General features: G+C 38.4%; 1 protein-coding gene and 1 pseudogene across 2 annotated transcripts; both read right to left on the bottom strand.

The window, feature by feature from the left end:
* Positions 1-2,837: 2,837 nt before the first annotated feature.
* LOC148361515 (monocyte to macrophage differentiation factor 2) lies at positions 2,838-19,426 on the bottom strand. 2 transcript variants are annotated; one of them, XM_088342217.1, is made up of 9 exons: positions 19,313-19,426; positions 18,164-18,226; positions 17,975-18,080; positions 12,264-12,345; positions 10,841-11,001; positions 8,721-8,795; positions 8,555-8,656; positions 7,428-7,497; positions 2,838-5,032 (listed from the first exon to the last, which is right to left on the bottom strand). In XM_088342217.1, the coding sequence occupies exons 3-9, from the start codon at positions 17,986-17,988 to the stop codon at positions 4,829-4,831; spliced, it is 708 nt and encodes a 235-aa protein (XP_088198343.1). In that variant the 5' UTR covers positions 17,989-18,080; positions 18,164-18,226; positions 19,313-19,426; the 3' UTR covers positions 2,838-4,828. The 2 variants fall into 2 exon arrangements, with proteins under 2 accessions (XP_088198343.1, XP_088198342.1); XM_088342216.1 differs by lacking the exon at positions 19,313-19,426 and adding an exon at positions 18,380-18,600.
* Positions 2,996-3,123, bottom strand: LOC148361516 (U2 spliceosomal RNA; annotated as a pseudogene).
* Positions 19,427-19,718: the final 292 nt, after the last annotated feature.

The following is a 19,718-nucleotide window of genomic DNA, read 5'->3' on the forward strand; positions in this document are numbered from 1 at the left end:
GCAGAATACTCTTTTCAATCTGCCATCAAAAGGATGCACTTGAAGGTCAAGCATGTTAGGGAGGCATTAACTTGCCAAAACAGGAATAGTAATTATGTCATCCAAAATAAAGTAATCTTTAAAAGACAATCTTTTAAAGGCTTTACTTGAAGGTGACAAGTCATCTTCAATGCACATTTGAAGCAGGACAAGATTATCTGTTTTCCAATAAAAGCTTCCTTCAAGTGTGGCCTCAGCCTTAACAGGCCACACTTGAGGGAAACAGGTGTCTTTCAAAGTCAGTGTTTGAATGTCAAAACACTTCTGCTATCCGAAAATACAGGCAATACAATTCAAATTCTCCTTGTTATCCATTTTTGAAAGGTTGTATTCAAAGAGCAATTATAGCAATCAACAATATTATTTCTGCAATTGCCATCACAGACTGCATTTGAAGGCACCACACAAATGTCATAAAACAAAGAATCCTTGAAGTCTGTAATTTGAAGGCTGCATTTGAAGGCTAGCAAAAAATTTGCTTTGGTGTTCTAAAACTTTTGCTGTTTACGTCATTATGCACTGTCACGTGTCGCAGGTCGAAAAAAACAAAAAAACAAGAACAAACACACAAACACCCGGCAGTGTTAAGTCATACGAAAACGAGTAAGAATGACAGCGTGAAATTTGTCACAATGTTAACTCTTCAACTTGAGACAGAAGCACATCCATTCAATAAATATAGATACAGTCAATGGGCAATAAAATGTTATAAACAATCATGCTCGATATATATCAATAAAAATATAAAGCAAAACAAGAGACAAAAGCATCACATTCAGATTTGAAATATTAGATTAAGTGAAACACGGCAATGATGCAATAGTGCAGTGGTTCTCAACTGGTGGGCTGCGGCCACGATTTGTTGTGGGCCATATTGCAGACTAGAAATAAAAAAATGAATTCCAAGTATAAAAAGAAAACAAAACAATAAATGCAGCAATGGTATGCACAGTCACAAACACAGTATTTTTTTTAAAAAAAATCACAATTAATTGTGTAAAAAAAACATTCATTGACTGGCATGATAAGCTCAGTGCCTAAAAAAGTAGTCCACTGCTTTCTTGGTTACGGATCGACATGATATTAAATGCCACTCTCCAGTTACCTAAAAATATAAACGACCTAGCATGATAGAAATAAACTACTGTACTAGAAATAATCTACCATTCTTTAATGTCGCTATAGATTGTCTTATCGACTTATTTTATATCTATGATGTAATGTCTGATCGATAATATATGACAACGACAAACTCATTCAGTAAATTCAAATAATCCACAAAGTACATGTGTCCTTAGTTGACTGTATGAATATGGTAAACCGATTGTTTATCATCACTCAGTCACAGGGTAACCAGCTGCCTTGCAGAATACAAAAATTATACAGTTTACAAATTATGCACATAGTAAAAAAAATGACCACACATCTCCCTAATGCAAATTTCATGTGATCACTGAGGCTATTGCACAGCGCCAGCTAGTCACAAATACCAGCTACCTTGCATGATACAAATAAATATAACCACTAGAAATGCAGATACTGAACGAAAATTGGTTTTCACCAGTTAGTCATGATAACAAGCTTCTGTATATTGCATTATGGAAACAAGCCCAACCACAGGAAATAATCTATGTGGTGAGCAAGCAGCCACACAGCTCTGTGCACAGGGCTCATACAATACTGTAAAACTCGGATATCTCGCTTCAGATTGATTGAGGTGTTTCCCCGATGAGTAGATTTTGAAATGGTCCCAAGACTTTAAGCTTTCCAATAATATGTGGCATGACATATTTCAGTGACTGGCAACATCGTACAGGCATGCATTTGTTTATCAATAGTCCTGCCCAACGGCGGGCCGTCTGGACATTAAGGGGTCAAGGTACATATTATTAAAACTCTTTCTGTGTACTTTATCTATGTAAATACCTCATGTTTCATGTGGGCACATGCAGCTTAGGTGTGGCTTATGTATGTACAAAATGGTCTTTTCTTTCAAATTTACTGGGTGTGGCTTGTAATCAGGTGGGCCTTATAGTCCGTTTTTTATGGTACTCTGCCATAGATGATCCTTGCAAATTAGTCATGATAACCAGGCACCTCACAAAATAGTAATAGTGAGAGATGAGGAAGAATCCATAAAGAAAATCAACATAACACCTTATATAAACAGCATTCGATTAATGTAATGATCCTCCTTTGTCTAAGTCCTAATAAGTGACATATTGCACATCAGAAATAAAGTGACAATTCAGAGATAATCTACAAAAAAAACTATACAAAATCACAATTTTTTTCATGAAAACCAGCTGCCTTGTGCAACAGAAATAAAACAGATCTGTAGAAGTAATCAAAATTTAAAAAGTGTTCCTTCATCAGCAAGAAGACATTATAACCAGTGCGATTTTGTTGCCCCTGAACAGATAATCATAGTTACTTAATTATTTGTTCAATAGGAAAAAAAGAATGATTACCAATGTTGATAGACACACCTATTATTTTTTATTACATTTTTTTATTAAGGGCCACTTTGCACAATATAAACATGATTGCTAGAAATAATGTGCATGGTAGAAAAAAAAGAAATGGCCACTCAACCATGGGTTTAGCTCAGTGGTCCCCAAAATAGGGCCTTCCCTATTTGGTCCAGCTCCCTGAACAAAAGAGCATTTTGATTTTTTTTTTTATATATACCACACTTTTTCTTTACCTAAAAAAATACTCAAATACAAATAGAGCACGTTTATGGTCATAATGGGATTGAACCGGGTTCACAACAGTGGGGGGGGGGGGGGGGGGGGGTGGGGGGTTAAGGGTTATTGATCTATCTTCGTTATTCATTATCCATTATCTGTAATCGGTCAGTTCATAATACGCTACAAAGCCAAGGAGCCGGGACTCTTACTCTCAGCCAAAAGGCTAAGCTAAGGTCCTAGCCCTAAAGCCTTGCTGCGATCATTGCGAATGCACCGTTCCCGGAGGTACTGCAATACCGGGCCGATGCGTGGAGTGGACAGAGCAAGCTCTTATTCCATCTCCAGAATGCAAAAATGAGCTCTCAAGCATAAGGCCAAAAGGCCAAGCTAAGGACAGTACACAATCCCAGATAGTACACAATCCTAGAACCACAGTTGGCGGCCAAGCTAAGTAGAGCGCCGATATCTTAAAACTGGACAACAAGTGAGTGATATAGGAAAATACATTAGAGTTACCTCATTATCTTAAAACTGGACAACAAGTGAGTGATATAGGAAAATACATTAGAGTTATCTCATTATCTCACTATCTTCAGTCAAGGTACCAGAGACAAATATTCATTTCTTTGTTCGTTTCACATGTTACAATAAATTTTATTTGTCACTTATAATGCCTAGAATAGAAAATTAAATATTTTAATTATAATTAGATTTATCTATAAAATCTTATTAAAAATATATTTTTCTATTCTAAGCATTGTAAGTGAAAAATAGAAAAATATAATTTATTGTCATTGTAACATGTAACATGTTACACATGTGTCATGTTCATTGTGCGTTTTACATGTTACAATGACAATAAATTATATTTTTCTATTCTATGCATTATAGGTGAGAAATAGAAAAACATCATGAATGGTCATTGGAACAAGTGAAACGCACATTGATAACATTCATCAGTACTCTGACTTCGAAGCTGAACTTGGACCTGTTAAGAAAAATGTATGTTCGATGAACTTTTGTTAAGTGAAGAACCCAGAAAGAGTAATTTTGCTTTTCATTTATTTCATAAATGTTATTATTATTATTTATTTTCTAACTTTTCTTCTATGAAGAATCCAGAAGGTTCATTTGATTGTGGCTTTCTGGAAAACAATAAGTTTTGACATTCCTGCACTTCTGCAATCGTCACACTTTTTCTGTCTCTAACGGTCCCCGGCCCCTCATCAGAGAAGGGAAAAGTTATGTGGCCCTTACAGAAGAACTTGGGGGGCACTGGCTGAGCTTTTTACGTATATATTGTTCCACCTGGCCCGTTAGTGGTGAAAACCAGCAAACTTGCGCGATATAACAACTAGAACACAAAAACCCACAAAAAAAAAAACACCAGTTGAGAAGCACTTGCGTGTAAACATTTGACGCAAAAGACACTAGAGGTAAGATCTCAAGCCCATGCCTAAACCTGAACTGAATTTTGGGTGGGGTTGGGTCAAAAATGGTAATCATAACGTTCGGGTTTGGGCCAGGCTTCCCGCTTGCTGACCTTTTTTTTTTTTTTTAATTATCCACCCGTCTTTGTTCTTTGTTTATTGTTTATTTTTCTGTGTGGAGGACCCGCGCGTTAGAATCCATCCCCTTGTCATGCTAAAGAGCCTGCGTCTGCCGGCTCGACGCGTTCGCCTGCTTTCCGCATCTGCGAGTCGGCGGTGCAAGAGGGGGGACGGAATCTAGCACGCGGATCCTCCACAACAAAAAAGAAACAAAGAATGATCACGGATGGGTCATATAAATTAAAAGTCAGCGAGAGAGAAGGCCTACTGCTCCCGTGTCCCCACAGTTAAAATATGAAAATTCAGGTTTTCTTCTGGCTCGGTCCCTCAAATCAAGTTAATTTGTCAGGCTCGAACTGGTTCAGGCTTCAATACCCGGAAGCCGAGTCATGTCAGGCTGGATTTTTTAGGCCCGGTCTTACCTCTAAAAGACACGGAATGTGACCTGCCGCTTCTCTGAGAGGACAAATCGCAGGGACTTCAGAACGGGCGGAATGTTCTATAGCGGCTTTGTGGGGAGAGGTGGAGTCTCCCTCAATGACGCTGTCATCTGGAAGTCCGCACGGGGTTGGCGGGCAGGGCGTAGAGGTACTTCCAGATGGCGTAGTAGTGCACGGCGGCACCGAGAGCCACGAACAGATGCCAGATGGCGTGGGCGAAGGGCACAATACCGTCACTCTTGAAAAACACCATGCCCAGGCAGTAGAAGGCGCCACCCAGAAGCAGCTCGAAAAGGCCCGCCTGGTCAGGCTGTGCCCGACCGTCAAAAAAATAGGGGAGATGGATTAATAAGTAGCTCACTACGCCAGACCTGTTGATTCAATTTGTCATGCCCGTGAAAGAACGTTTCTCAACCCGTGTGCCCCAGCAAAGTTTTAGATTTCATCTAATTCACAGGTGGCAAAATAATGGATAGAACGGCCAAATAAAAAAAATTAAGCTACCGGCTGAGGGATGGACTAAACAATGTTTAAACATTTTAAAACGATGCATATAGCAGTGTCTGAAACTCATGACGAAAAGTTACCGGACACCAGGGCAGACAACTCTTAAAAGTTGCCTGCCCAGCCATAAAGTTGCCTGCCCCATTTTTCACAACTTGAAACACAATAAGACGACTAATCGCAAAAAAAAAAGACGACCTTTGTTGCAAAGTATTAAGGATGATAAGCAGAATATACAGTAATCCCTCGGTTATCGCGGTTAATGGGGACCAAACCCACCCGCGAAAAGTGAAAATCCCCGAAGTAGCGACGCCCCTTCCAAAATGCTTAAAAAAAAAAATATATATTTTTTTTATTTTTTTTATTTTATTATTATTTTTTTTTAGACCTGCGAAGCTCTGAACCCGCGAACGTGGAACCACGAAGTAGCGACGCCCCTTCAAAAATGCTTGGAAAAAAAAAAATGTTTTTTTAATTATTTTATTATTATTATTTTTTAGACCCGTGAAGCTCTGAATCCGCGAACGTCGAACCGCGAAGTAGCGGAGGTCCCACTGTATAACAGAACACTTTAAAATTAAGTTTGTTATAAATCTACTTATAACATTCATTGCATAATTATGACATCGCTGTTTTCCATCTGGCGGCACGGCAGCGCAGTGCTTCGTGCGTGTGCGGCCCAGTTCGGCGGTCATAAGATCAAACCTCCTGTGTGAAAAATGAAATGAAATTATCTGCATTTATATAGCGATTTTCAAGTCAATGACTTCCCAAAGCGCTTTACAGTGTGCTTCACATTTCCCAATAGCGGCCTTGTATTGCAGCCATGTAAGACGCTAACCTGCTTATTGGGGGTATTAGGGGTTCAGTGTCTTACCCAAGGACACTTTGACATGTAACACGGACAAGCCGGGATTCGAACTGGGATCCCTTGATCCCAAGACGAGCGCTCTACCTCCTGAGCTACTGCCGCCCCTACCTGTGGAGTTTGCATGTTCTCCCCGTGCTTGGGTGTGTTTTTTCCGGGCACATTACTCCCACATTCCAAAAACATGTCAGGTTAATTGGCCAGTCCAAATTGTCCCTAGGTGTGAATGAGTTGTCTGTCTCTGTGTGCCTTGTGACTGGCTGGCAACCAGTTCATGGTGTCCCCTGCCCACTGCTTGAAGATAGCTGGGATGGGCTCCAGCACCCCCGTGACCCTACTGATGATAAACGGTGCAGATAATGGATGGATGTTTTCCATCTGCCATCAGTATGTACCTGTATTTACTCATCTTCATTCATGCAATGTTTGCGTTGCGTCGTCTGCTACAAGCCATGTGAACTCTTTCCATAACAGTTTTAATGTACGTTTTGTAGCGTCATAAATGTTGTTAGCTGCTTTTGAATCTCTCTTCTGGGGGTGAGGTTTTGGCTCGATTCCTAATGACTTATGTTTTTCTTGTGTACTCTGTGCATCTACTTTGGAAAATGATATGCAAATGCACGACCTCATAACGCTCGGGAAATTCCGGAAACACAAAGTTATTCGATGCGGGCTTCTGATCGGCTGCAGAGTATGCAAATCGCCAAACGAACCGAAATTTCCAAACCGAACGAAGATTTCGAAATCGGAATAAAGCAAACGTTTGATTTGAAAAAAAAAAATCTTTAGTTTTTTTCTTCTTTTTTTTTCCTTGAAAAAGTTGTCGGCCACACGGGCGGAGACATTTTGTAAGTTGTACGCCCGACGTAAAAGTCCGGGAGTAATATAAGCATTGCCCGATTCGTTTTCAATTTTCGGAGTTTTCACAAAAAATGCCCATTCTATAATTTACTATCAACTGGTGCAATAAACTAAGAAAGATTCGTAATATTGGAAGCTTTTTTTTTCCATTTTCTATAACTATGTGCCATGAGTTTTCTTATATTTGAAAAAAAAGTGTGCATTGGCTGAAAATTTTTGAAAAACCCTTCCATAAAACATACCTTCTGGCTGTTCATCATGGCCACTGATTCAATTGATTCACATGTTTACTCAGTTCCATGTGTCAGTTGATTTGAGATCTATCTATCTATCTATCTATCTATAGATAGATAGATAGATACTTTATTCATCCCCGAAGGGAAATTCACATTTAAGTGACCATAAACATTGACACATTGCTTTATACCCTTTAAACGTGAACAGTGAATTGTATATTAATGTATGTGCTTACCATGGAAAGGATGACCAAGGCGGGGAAGAGGCCCATCACCGTGTAGCAGATTAACTCCACAATCTTGTACCTGACACAGGACGTACAACAATTTTTAAGCAAGGACTAACAACCTCAGAGAAAATATCTTACCCACAGCCATCACTACCCTAAACAAGCTAGCAAGACTGAAAAATATATATCTTGTATATGTATTGAAAAATGTGTACTCATGTCTTATTTGTTGACTTATTTTAGAATTTTGTTGCTGCTAAATGTTATTGCGCTGTTTTTCACTAAATTATTGTTATGATGCACCAAGTCTCCAAGCACTACCATTTTAACATTTTTGCCCTCTTTATCCTTAACTTTTTATCTGATTTTTCTCTTTAGTACGTGTTTATCGAGAGTGCAATGTCTGATCTCGTTGTAAACAATGTTCTCCACGTTATCTGAAAGTTTATTCTGTTTTTAATATTGGACACCTGCAATGGAGATTGCATTGGATGCTAGTTCATTATTTTGAATATTATGCACTGTTTACATCCTTGTCACTTTTACCTAATAATGTTGCTGTTCTTTGAATAGTCTTCCTGATGACGTCAGACAGGCGTCTACTCTGACAGTGTTTAAGTCCAGGCTGATAGCAGCTCTGTTCAACAGATACAACTGAAAGGGTTCTATCTGCACTCTTCACTTTTCAATTCATTGATTTTATTATGTTTTATCTGTGGTTTTAATGCATTTTAAAAACCACATTTTAAATTTTCAATGTCTTTTCTTCTATGTTTTAACCGTAATTGTGTGTTTTTAACCTGTCTCTTTGCCATTTCTGTATAGCACTTTGAAATGCCTTGTGTATGAATTGTGCTATACAAATAAACTTACCGTGCCTTGCCTTTAAGGTGAATCTGCTTTTTGTAACTTAGGATATTTAATAAAAAGAAAGGTATCAGGGAAGAGTTTTAAGAAGAGATTTCTAATATGGCATTGTGGAAGTTAATTTTAAAGTCCTCCCTTGTTCTCATTGCACGTTCAAAATTTATTGATGGCTTCTCTCCTTATTTTGAGTGTCTACTGAACTAAAACTTATCATTAATAATGGCAATAAAGACAATTCTAGTTCTTAAGTGGAAAATAACAAGGACCTCTCATGGAAGAAGAAAACGTAGGTGGTTCCCGACAGCGCCATCACCCACACCAGCCAGCGCATGTGGCTCGCCCAGGGTCCTAGCTCCCTCAGGTTCAGCCTGGCAGAAGAAATGGGTTAGCTAAGCACACTCTCGCCCAGTCATGCGTGCTCGTGTGTCTCACCAAGGTGCGTAGGAGGCAGCGATGAAAAAGTAGATCACCATCCTGTCACACATGTGGAAACACTGCTCCACATCCCTGATCGCACACAGAAAATGAGACCATGTTTTGTGAAGCATGTTTGTGTGTGGACTGTATTTTCTGACTATATTGCGTACCCAAAAACCCCAAATTGGCCAGATATATATACGTGTACCTTATAATACGGTCCACTTATATGCGGACAAAATTTAAAATGCATTACCATAGTTGTGCAATTATTGATCAGTTGATACATTTTTTGCTGACCACAGTTGCATAACAATGGTGGCACAGGGAGCTATCCAGATAGAAATGGTTAGAGCACCAAATCCTAACAACCAGGCCACTAGACACACAAATGACCGTTCACAATTGCATAACGTTGAATTCAACAGTAATCGAACATGAAACGCGGCATGGAGATTGTCAGATCCTATCCACTAGGTCATTAGGGACACAGACAACACATGAAATGGCATCGGGTACTATCCTATTATCACACAATTCAAGTCATAGTACCAGATACAGACGCCCCCCTACTTACGACCATTCGACTTACGTAAAACGGTAGATCAGAACATTTTTTTCGGGATGTCGAAAAATATTCGGACATTGCTGTATGTTAGATTTTGTATTGTACACCTTTTGTCCGAGTACAGGACAGAACTGTGGTGCTTCTTTCTGGCGTGTGGCGCTGTGAGAGCTCACCCAGCATCAATCACATTCCTCTTTCTGTCACAGCCCCAGTTCGTGTGTACACATAATGTACTGTATCTGCAGCGCGCTAAAATTTTGACAGTTTCCTAGTTTAATATCACGTGCATCCATTCAATATGACTGGTGTAAGTGCGAGCCGTTTCATTTGAAAGGAGAGTGGAATAAGAAAGCTTGATGCGGTTGAGAATATGGTTGGCACGATTTTTTTTTTTGGCCACTTTCTACCACAGAGGACGAAGTAGCCAAACTCTTAAAGCCCATCTACCACAAATAAGTTAAACATCACTTTATTTATCGTTATAGAGCATATTATTTTATGAAATGTTTATTTTTCAGAACAAAACCATACATGTTACTTATACAAGCCTTAAACATACTTATATAAACCTTAAACATAGATTCCATACAAAATATAGCACTGAAGCAACTTACGAACAGATGCAACTTAAGAACAATTATCCAGAACCTATCTCGTTCTTAAGTAGGGGAGTGTCTATATGTTAGAGTAGCGACAATTTTGTTTCCCTTTTCCCAGTTCAAACTTAGCTTTGTAAGTCACAAACATTTTGAATACGTGCAGCTGTGCGTTAATTTACCTCTTCCAGGATGACCGAATTACTTCCCAAAATGCCATTCTCTTCCTTCAGGTCAGAAAAGAAAAATTACTTCATGATGCCTTTCTTGTGATTCAGTTGTCATTGCCGTCATACACTTCCTGGACAAATTTCAAAATTTTACCTAGTGTCCTCTTTTATTGATGTTTACTATTGTTTGTGTACTGTAACTCGATGCTAGATCTATTCCACCCTGGTCATCCTGGAAGGGGGATTACCACTTGTGAGGCCCTTTCTCAAGGTTTCTTTTTTCCTCACGCTGAGGTTTTGAGTTTTCCTTGCCCGCATGTTGGTTTAAGATCAGGTAATGGTGTAATTGTAATCCTGTGCAGTCCTTTGAGACATTTTTGTGAACAATGGCTATATAAATAAATGTGACTTGACCTGACTTGTGGACTGCTTAATGTCTGATAATATTTTTGCGGCCCGGTCCTTTTACAACATCAAAAATTTGGTCCCTTGACTAAAAATAATGTGATTATGATATAACACTAATGTCTTTTCTTGTGTCATCTGTATCCCTGGTGGTCTAGAGGATAGGATCTGGGTTCAATTTGTGACTGATCAACCAATGTGCAAATACAGCACTTTTTACTTACAGTAGTGTTGATTCCATTCGTCCTATAGTCTGGTGCTCCTCATATATGAAATATATATCACAAAGACTATTTTCTGTGGGTGCGTCTTGTAATCCGATGCACGTTACAGTGCGGAAAATAAAGTCGTAGTTTACTTGTGCATGTGTTTCTTTATGAGTGAGTGAATGTTTACCGCAGGTGGCTCTTCTTCCAGGCAACTGTGTGAAAGAGTGTGGAGACAGTGAATAGCGAACTGAGCCCGGCACCATACACCCACGCCGAAACTCGCTCCCACTGGTCTTCGGAATGGAAGTGCAGCAGCGAGCTGCCCAGAAGGCTTGGAATGATCCATAACTAGAAGCAGACATGCAGGAACAAAAAATGAAATTAGCTTTATCTACTGCTTTGATGTATCTTCTCAGTCTGCGTACATGATGAGCTGCCTCCTTGTTCTGTTGTATGAGCCGTTTTTTTTATTAACGCAAAGGGCACCCAGTTAGAAATGCATTTTTAATTTTTTTGCACACTGCAAAAAATTGCTTTTGACATTGATGGATAAGTTTGCTCATTGTAAGTTCTGATTCTTATTTACTTATCCATTAAAATGAGATAAATAATCCTTAAAATAAGCCGTATTTTCTTATATTGGAGAGCACATTGCTCATTTTAACTTTTAACTGTCTCGGAATAGAATTTTTAAAAATATATTATATTTTGTATTGTAAAATTATTTTGCAAAAGCTATGTGATAGATAGATGTGTTCCTCATATCTGATTTTGCATAAAATTTGGCTCTTTATTATAAATTATTTAGCTACAAGAATAAAAGCCACCCGATTTAACAGACCTTTTCCTTGTTTGTTATTTAACCTTAAAAATAATTTGAATTTAATAAAATATAACTATTGTACCAAATTAAGAAAATAATATTTAAAAGTTAGAAAAGGCTTGTTCATTACTAAGAAAAAGTCACCCAAAAAAAACAAATAATAACAATAATACCTTAAATGAGCAAAATTAAATTCAGTGTTGGCAAGATTTAGTCATTATTCATTCATTGGTTATTTATTATTCATGTTTTCTCTCGTTTTTGCTAGGGTGAAACAATTTCATTGCATTGTAATTCCCCTAAAAAAGGAAATTCAATATATGATACAGGTTGACAAAATGGAGTTATGACAATGAAATAAATAAAACTTTTATGTCATGGTTCAACAGGAAAAGAAATGTACTTCTTAAACTGGAGAGTTGGACAAAATTAAAATAATTAATACTGTAAAAAAACAATGTATGTTCTTTCACAACTGCAGGCCGGGGCAGCTTAAAATGAAACAGCTTATGAATGTATATTATTTTTAAATCCTCCGATTTCTGAATCATTTCATCACGTAATGAAATGAATAATGAAAATCTACAGTAAAGAAATTGAGTGTAAAACAATTGAACCTTTTTTTAAACTACCGATAGTTACATGGAACATATTTTATCCATTTTAAGTTTTGAAACTTTAATCTTATGTGCTGCAATTGTGATAAACTCACATCTGCTGCGATGGTATTTACACCACATTTCATTTTTTATTGTTACTTGCAAATGTGTGTGCGTGTGTATTTTACCGCATGTGTGGCACAGTTAGCTGCATGCTCATAGTCTGTGGGCTGGTATCTCTTGTTTGATGGAACACGCTTGTTCATAAACCTGAAAAATTATGTTAGAAAATCAACACACTGTCACGTGGGTGAACTACATTCATAGGAAACATTTTTAGATGATTATTAAGTTGTGTTACATCAACATGTGAAAAGGTCAGCATCCAGTGGGGTGCATTTTCCTACGAGTCGCTTTGTAAAAAGAGCGCTGAATGCCTCTTGTTGCCGAGCAACTGATGCGCGTGCTCGTGCTGAGCTTGGTGCCGCGACCGAGTGCTGTTGCTTGGCAACAAGAGGAGGATGGAGGCGAGAAGGAGGAAACATTTTTTGCAGGGAAGCCCAAACAAGCCCAGCGAAGAGGAGGGCCCCTAAGTGATGTCACCATTGCCATAGCAACTGCCCAGCAAGGGAACATTCACCAATAAGGGGGGAAAAAAACACATTCTTACACTCTTGCCTTTTTATTCTTGTGATTGAATTAACGTGGTGCGAAGACGGTAGGTGCACTTGCAGGCACGCACGCGTGCCTGCAAGCGCTACGCCTTCTTGTTTGCAGAGCCAGATTTCGTAAGGGACCTAAATTTAGTGAGGTGTTGATCTCTATAGCAAACGTTATGAAACCACTTTGATAACCTGGTAATGTTGCTTGTTCCTCACTGATCATTCAAAAAGAATAACATTGTTATTCACTTGAATCTCCATGTCTCTCCTTTTGCATGTTGATATGAGGCACCTTATTCTTTATTGGTCAGTATACAGTTCAATCATGGCAGGGCATTTCTAAATTACCCTTGTTATTTTCAATGGTGTATCAATCAATTAACAGAGATGGTTGATACCCCATTCCATAGTCTTGAGAAGTTATCGCTACTGATACACAAAACCTTATCACATGTGAACAATATTCCATCCTTTGTTGCAAAATTCGACTGATAGTTTTTAAATGAACATTGAATTGAATTTACAGCAATTTACAATTCCTATAATTTCAGGGTTCTGACTGTTAAAGGCCACTGAAGGCAGTCGGCCACCATCTTTAATATAAGTTAAAACAGTGGTGGATACCCGTTATCGGTACCTGATCATAATGACGTATAAATTAAGCCCAAAGGTTCCATGGAGGCTAGGTATTTTAGTTTACATATTTACAAACCATTTCATTTAAAATGAATAGTTGAATAGATAGTGCCTGAAATTCAAGGTATGGTTGTTATATTGTGATTCACATAAAATCACTTATTTGACAGAATGTTGTCAATTTGTAAAAATGAATGCTCAAATAAATAGAGGTCGAAATGTAGTAAGAATAAAAACTATTTCTGAGTTGAAGGTATCATTTCTTTTTATTTTAGAGCAGAACTGACATTGTCTGTTTATGAAAAAAAAAATGTATCAAATAGTATTTGATACTTTGTTACGCTACTTTTAAAAGCATATACAGAAATACAAGCGGATGTTAAAAGTCATTGAAACTCGATGTATTTAATAAACTAAGGGATATAAATCAAGGAAGTTTTTATACAGCTACATGACTTTTCTGTTAAAGATGGTAAGGCAAACACTTGAGTCCTTAAGTGTGTGGTGTGCACTCTGCTCAACTTGACAAACAACTGCAGACCAAAACATGAGGAGACTAAAGTAAGATTCTGTCCTTGCACTAAGACTTTTTTTCCAATCCAAAACTGATATATACTGCAGGTGTGTGGATTGGTATATCTACTAATTCAATTATTTGTGTCAACTAAAAGGTTGATATGCTTAATAAGAGCCTATTAGTTTAACTTGTACTCAATCAAACAGCCTTATTTATTACTATGTCACACGAGCACGTGCTTATTGTGTCATGGCAAGTTCTTTTTTTAAGCTAAACAATAGGGCAACAATAACATCTAAATGAGAATGGACGGGAATTAATGTGAATTTGTGGCTATGTGACATAGATTCCTGTATGGATTGGTTGTGATTATTTTTTTCACAATAAAAGAAAATAAGACATAATACCGATATACCCGATCCAACATAGACATTTGATATCAGTGTCCAATTTTGGCAGCTTTGCATCCAAAATCTTAGATATTGGTGTCATTTTTAGTTTGTGCTCCTATTTTTTTTTGTTTGCGCCCCTGTTTTTCTATCCAGTATTACTTGCAACAAGAAACTATTTAGCGACAAGAGCAAATGTTGGTCTGTAGGAATGATCTTTTCACTACCCAAAGTTGAAAGGAGCAGGACTAAATTAAGACGGAAACTGTATTGGGCTCAGTACCAAGGGCATAGATTTGGCATGGACGTAGGCTAAGCAATCATTGTTTTGTCCCAACTAACATTATGTGATCACTTAAAACAAAAGATTGCTCAATCAACAGCTGTTTCACCCAGCAGCACAGAAAGGGTTAAATCACCTTCCCTGCTGAAGCGCTGACACATATGACCGATTGGCTGTGCCTTTCCCCTTGTTCTAGTGAGACTTATGATTTGGTCCCCCCACATGCCCATACGAAACCTACATGCTTGCTCAACGTGGATGAAAAAGAACCTCCAAATAACATCGCGTAAAATTCCTGATAATATTGAAAGGAATAATAGAGGTATTGGACACTACTCAGGTCTGCACTATTGTTATTAGATCGGAAGTGGGAAAGTTGCATTGGACATCTCTACTTAAAATAAGATTAACAATAATATTCTAAAGAATATTGGTATCATTTGAGTCATAAATTTTGTTCATACACATCTAGAGAAGCCTGCCCTGCTTTCTCAGTCTGCCCTATTTCCCCCCTTAATTAGCCTTATGGGCTTTTCCAGTGCTATTTTTAGTTTATGCCATAGGCTGTAGTTTGGACACCCCTATCCTGAACAAAAGGCCCCTTAAGTATCTCTGTATCATAAACACTGATTCATGCAGATAATAGCTTGCGATCTACATCCCATAATCTCTCCCACTTCCAGCGCTTACGAATACAAAGTGACCTGGCCCAGAAACTGCACTGTCCCAAGACGAAGGGATTTTTTTTTTTTTAACACAAGGAAAAAAAGACCTGGAAACGTCTGCAAGTGAGCTGCTTTGGCAGCCCCGTTAACGACTCCATCAAGATGGCTGCTAATTAGAAGGCCACAGGCCAGTCGGCTGGGGACAAGACAGGCATTGTGATGATGAGTCGATGGCTCAACCAGCTCGCAGCGCTGAGTGCTACGCAAGCCCACTTAGCGGTGAGAAAGTGGATGAAAAAAACGGGCTTTTGCCAGACTCCTTGGCTCTGGCAGCCTAATTCATCAGGTGCACTGTCTATTGGCGTGCACAACACAGCTGGGTGTGTGTTCAATATTAATAAAACTAATAGTGCTTTTGAGTGGAAGCAAGCAGGGTTCTGCAAACATTGTTGAATGATAGGGTAATGAAAACCCTACCTTACGTTTTTGTATTCTTATAAGAAATGATCTCCTGTGGTTTTCGCACTATAAGGCGCACACCCCCAAAATAGTCTTTTTTCATATATTGTATAAAGCACACTGGACTGTAAGGTACATGGAACTTAATTATAATAAGAGCTATCTTTTTCGCATTTACTGTTTACATTAGTGCAGTGATTGATATTGCAAAACAGTGTAAGTAATGGGAATCAAACCCGGGTCGCAGAGGTGAGTAGTGATGTGCTTCCTAGGTCGAATCTCGGAAGAATGTGCCGAGTATTGTAGATGTGTGGTTCATGAACAATGAGTCGATACGTATGTTGATCACGTAATTCATGACGTTTAAATCCCCGGCAAGCGGGTGTACCATGTGCCTGATTCCGGAAATGATTCGCTAGGTGTGAGTGTAGTTTGAAAAAAAAGAAACGCTATGGATTCCACTTCATGGGGAATCACAGAAATATAAGTTTCCAATTCCATACAAACTTGCTATCTCAGAACTATCCACCCCTGCTTCATCAAAACAATGATGTACCAAAATGATTGTTTTTAAATAAAAATGAATTTCACATTTTCGTTTGTAGCTCAAGCACACACAAACAAAGTAGGGCAGAAGAATTCATGATAAATATATGGTATATTATTTGTAGTCAGGGCATGATTTACACCCCACTATTCTATTGCATACACCAAGCATGTTATACATGTTTCTGTCTGCATGGTGGTGTAGTTGAGGAAATTAATCATTGCGAAGACCCTAAGTGTGCGTTAAGTGTTTTACTGGGGCTTCACTGCTTAATGAGGCTTCATTTTGCCATCACCAGCGATGAGAGCGCCGAAATCTAACCACTAGACCACTAGTGATACAGATGACATATGACAAGACATTCTTTTTTTCTCATTAACATATTAGAACATCTGGTAATCAGAAAATGGAGAAAACAGGAAGTCGTACATAAAGATATAAATAAACACAAAAAAGCGCAACAAAGGAAACAACTTTTTGGTGTATCGAATGATGAATTAGACTTTACGTTTACAGTATTTATTTTAAAACCTAATTAATTTTCCTGTGTCATCTATATCACTAGTGGTCAGGTGGGAACGTGTTGGAGCTCTCACTTCTGTGACCCAGATTCGAAAGTGGTATACCTTAAAACCTTGTGTAGTGCCTTTCATGTTTTGTTCAGTTATTTTTATGTTTCATGGTCTTATTCTCTTGGCACCCTCATAGTTCTATCCATGTGTGAGTACATATCCTTCATTGTCCTTCTTCCATATTTAGTTGAGTTAGAACCAGTTAGTGTTTAAACATATCCTGTGTCATCCTACTTTAACGTTTTGTTAGTGCCAGTTACTGTTCCAATTTGTTTCTTTGTCTCGTTGTCATTGCAATCTTGTTTGTTGCTTTTTTGTACAGGTGAGAGAATGTTTCTTTTGTGGTCTTCCTTTCACTTGTTGCTCATTTTATTTTCATATCGTACAATGTTTTTATACAGCACTTTGACGTGCAATTTGTTGTCTTAAAAGTGCAATCTACATACACTAATTGATCGAAAACAACACACACGTACAAATACTGTATGAAATATCAATCTTATCCACTGTTTATAAGGTACACCGGGTCATAAGGCGCACTTTCAATTTTCTGGCCAACTTGGGTTTTTGGGTGCGCCTTATGGTCTGGAATATATGGTAATTGAAATCTCAAATCGATATTTTTAGATTTTAGGCTTTGGTCACTTTCCATGCACCTCAAATAAGAGTGTCACAGGATTTGTTATTTCTAATACAATAGGGTGTCTAAAATGAACCATGGAGAAAATGAGCTGTTGGATCTACTGAAATCTACATAAATCATTCATCTGAATATGCACACAGGATGACTGTAGTTTCTATATTTGTTAAGATACCGTAGCAAGTATTAGACATAAAATCACATTAAATGCATCAAAATACTGTTCATGGAAAAATTACATCATCAAAACAAAGACCAATTGTGAATGATTTCAACAAATATGTTAACAATAAAGAAAAATCACCCCATGCAACAATGACAATTTGTGTATGTGCCATGATGCCATAATAGAAATTCTACCATAACCCTCAAAAAAAAAAAAACATAAATTCGAATGCCATAATTTGTACGCTCATCATCGTACAGCACCTCCTCATAAACTATCATCAGTGTGGTTGCTCGGCGACAACAGCAGTTCGATCAGTCGAAAAAAGAGGGGGGCGTTGGATATCAAATGAGGTCTGCTTACCTTCCAAGAGTCATTGACGTCGGTCAGGTATCAACAGTTGACAGCGCAGACACAACGGCGGCCGCTTTTAGTGCACTCCTCACGGCCTTTGAGCCTCACTATGCCGCTGAATGGGAAAAAGAAGAGAAGAGGAGGGATTGGAAGAGGATGGGGGCTCTGATGACGGCATCTTTCGCGTCATCGACTCACCAGGAGCATCCCAGTCTGATGTGAGCTGAGCCTCCGAGAGTAAATCTGTTCTTCTGTCTAATGCTGTCCTCAAGTGGCCAAGCCCGGTACAGCAGAAGGGGGAGAATAAACATTATTCCACCCATACAAAACTCGTTTCATCATTTAAAAGTGCAGTCATTTGGTAACGATATTATGTTTTAGTTAAATACAATAGTATGAAGTACTTGAACATACCAGTTTACCCTACTGTATGTGCATGTGCACAACTACTCTACTTTGAGTAGGTGTCCACATTCATGAACTCGTCGTTTATCCTCAATGATGTGATAAAAAGCAGTGTAGTACACAGTACTTGTCACATGTGAACCTGTGGCAACAACATTTAGCTAAAACGAATGGTAAAGACCAGGAAAAGGGGAGCGTTAGCACCATCAACATCCTTTTATGTGCATCGCCAGAAGTCTTGAATTCGAATGGTGACTTGGTGACGGTAATTCGGCGCTGTCTGATGACATCACTTGTTTGCGACGAATCTAAAAACACAAAAACCTCCCGCTTCCACTTTTTAAAAAAACTAACTATTTATATACTGTTTTTAAACTAGCTGCTCTTTTAAATCACTACCATTATACAACAAATACAAATATGATTAAATATAACACAAAAATAAACCTAATAAATACAACATGCTTTACATTTAAAAAAAATAAAACTATAAATAAAGGAAAATCAGAAAATATGAAGAAAAAGCAGCAATAACAGGAAATACTGTATACGAGGATTTACAGTTTGTTTATTACTTGGGTTTTTTGTTTGTTTTTTTATCAAACCGCGTTTTCAGAATATTTGGTATATTTAATTAACCCTTAAAGGGACTGTGTTTTACATTTAGTGCCTCCTAGTGGTAATAAAACATCATTCACTAAAAAGGAAAAAACAAAATTGATTTGAAAAATAGGCAAAATACGTGAACTATCATACCAATCTTATTTTTATAAAAATATTCATCGTCGGGAAATTAGTATTTCTTTTACATAGTGGAATCCATACGTACTAGCTGCCGCCATGTTTGTCTGGAATATTGTTGCTAAGCTGTGCTCAGTTGGCTTGTTTTTGTCCGTAATAGACAATACAGTGCCATGTAATGGTCAAATATACACAATGTACCTTTAATGGGACACTTTGTATTATCTAGCAAAATATTGAATCCGGGGGTGTTCCCGGCATGTCCCAACGGCAGAAGGCCCCGGGGACGACCCAGGACACACTGGAGAGACTATGTCTCTAGGCTGGTCTGGGAACGCCTCGGGATCCCGTCAGATGAGCTGGAAGAGGTGGCTGGAGATAGGGAGGTCTGGGGTGCCCCCGCGACCCGACCCCAGATAAGCGGAAGATAATGGATGGATGGAGGGATGATTCTTTACAAAACTACACACTTGTTTGAGTAATCCAAGGGAGGACAGGTCACTGTGGAGGATGTCAATGGGTAATCGTCACCACAACGCAGCTGGAATTGCTTGCAAGTTCAATGCTGAACATGGCAGGGATCTGTCTTGCCATCTAAGAGCATTTG

The sequence above is a fragment of the Urocampus carinirostris genome, chromosome 8 (assembly GCF_059441175.1).
Source record: "Urocampus carinirostris isolate Australia breed hairy pipefish chromosome 8, RoL_Ucar_1.0, whole genome shotgun sequence".
Taxonomy (NCBI): Eukaryota; Metazoa; Chordata; class Actinopteri; order Syngnathiformes; family Syngnathidae; genus Urocampus; species Urocampus carinirostris.

Bases quoted from the DNA above. Each gene is read 5' to 3' on its own strand.
- LOC148361515 (XM_088342217.1), bottom strand. The intron at 8,657-8,720 runs GTGAGACACACG...TTCTTCTGCCAG, and splicing joins GCTGCCTCCTACGCACCTTG to GCTGAACCTGAGGGAGCTAG. The intron at 5,033-7,427 runs GTAAGCACATAC...GGTCGGGCACAG, and splicing joins CCTTGGTCATCCTTTCCATG to CCTGACCAGGCGGGCCTTTT.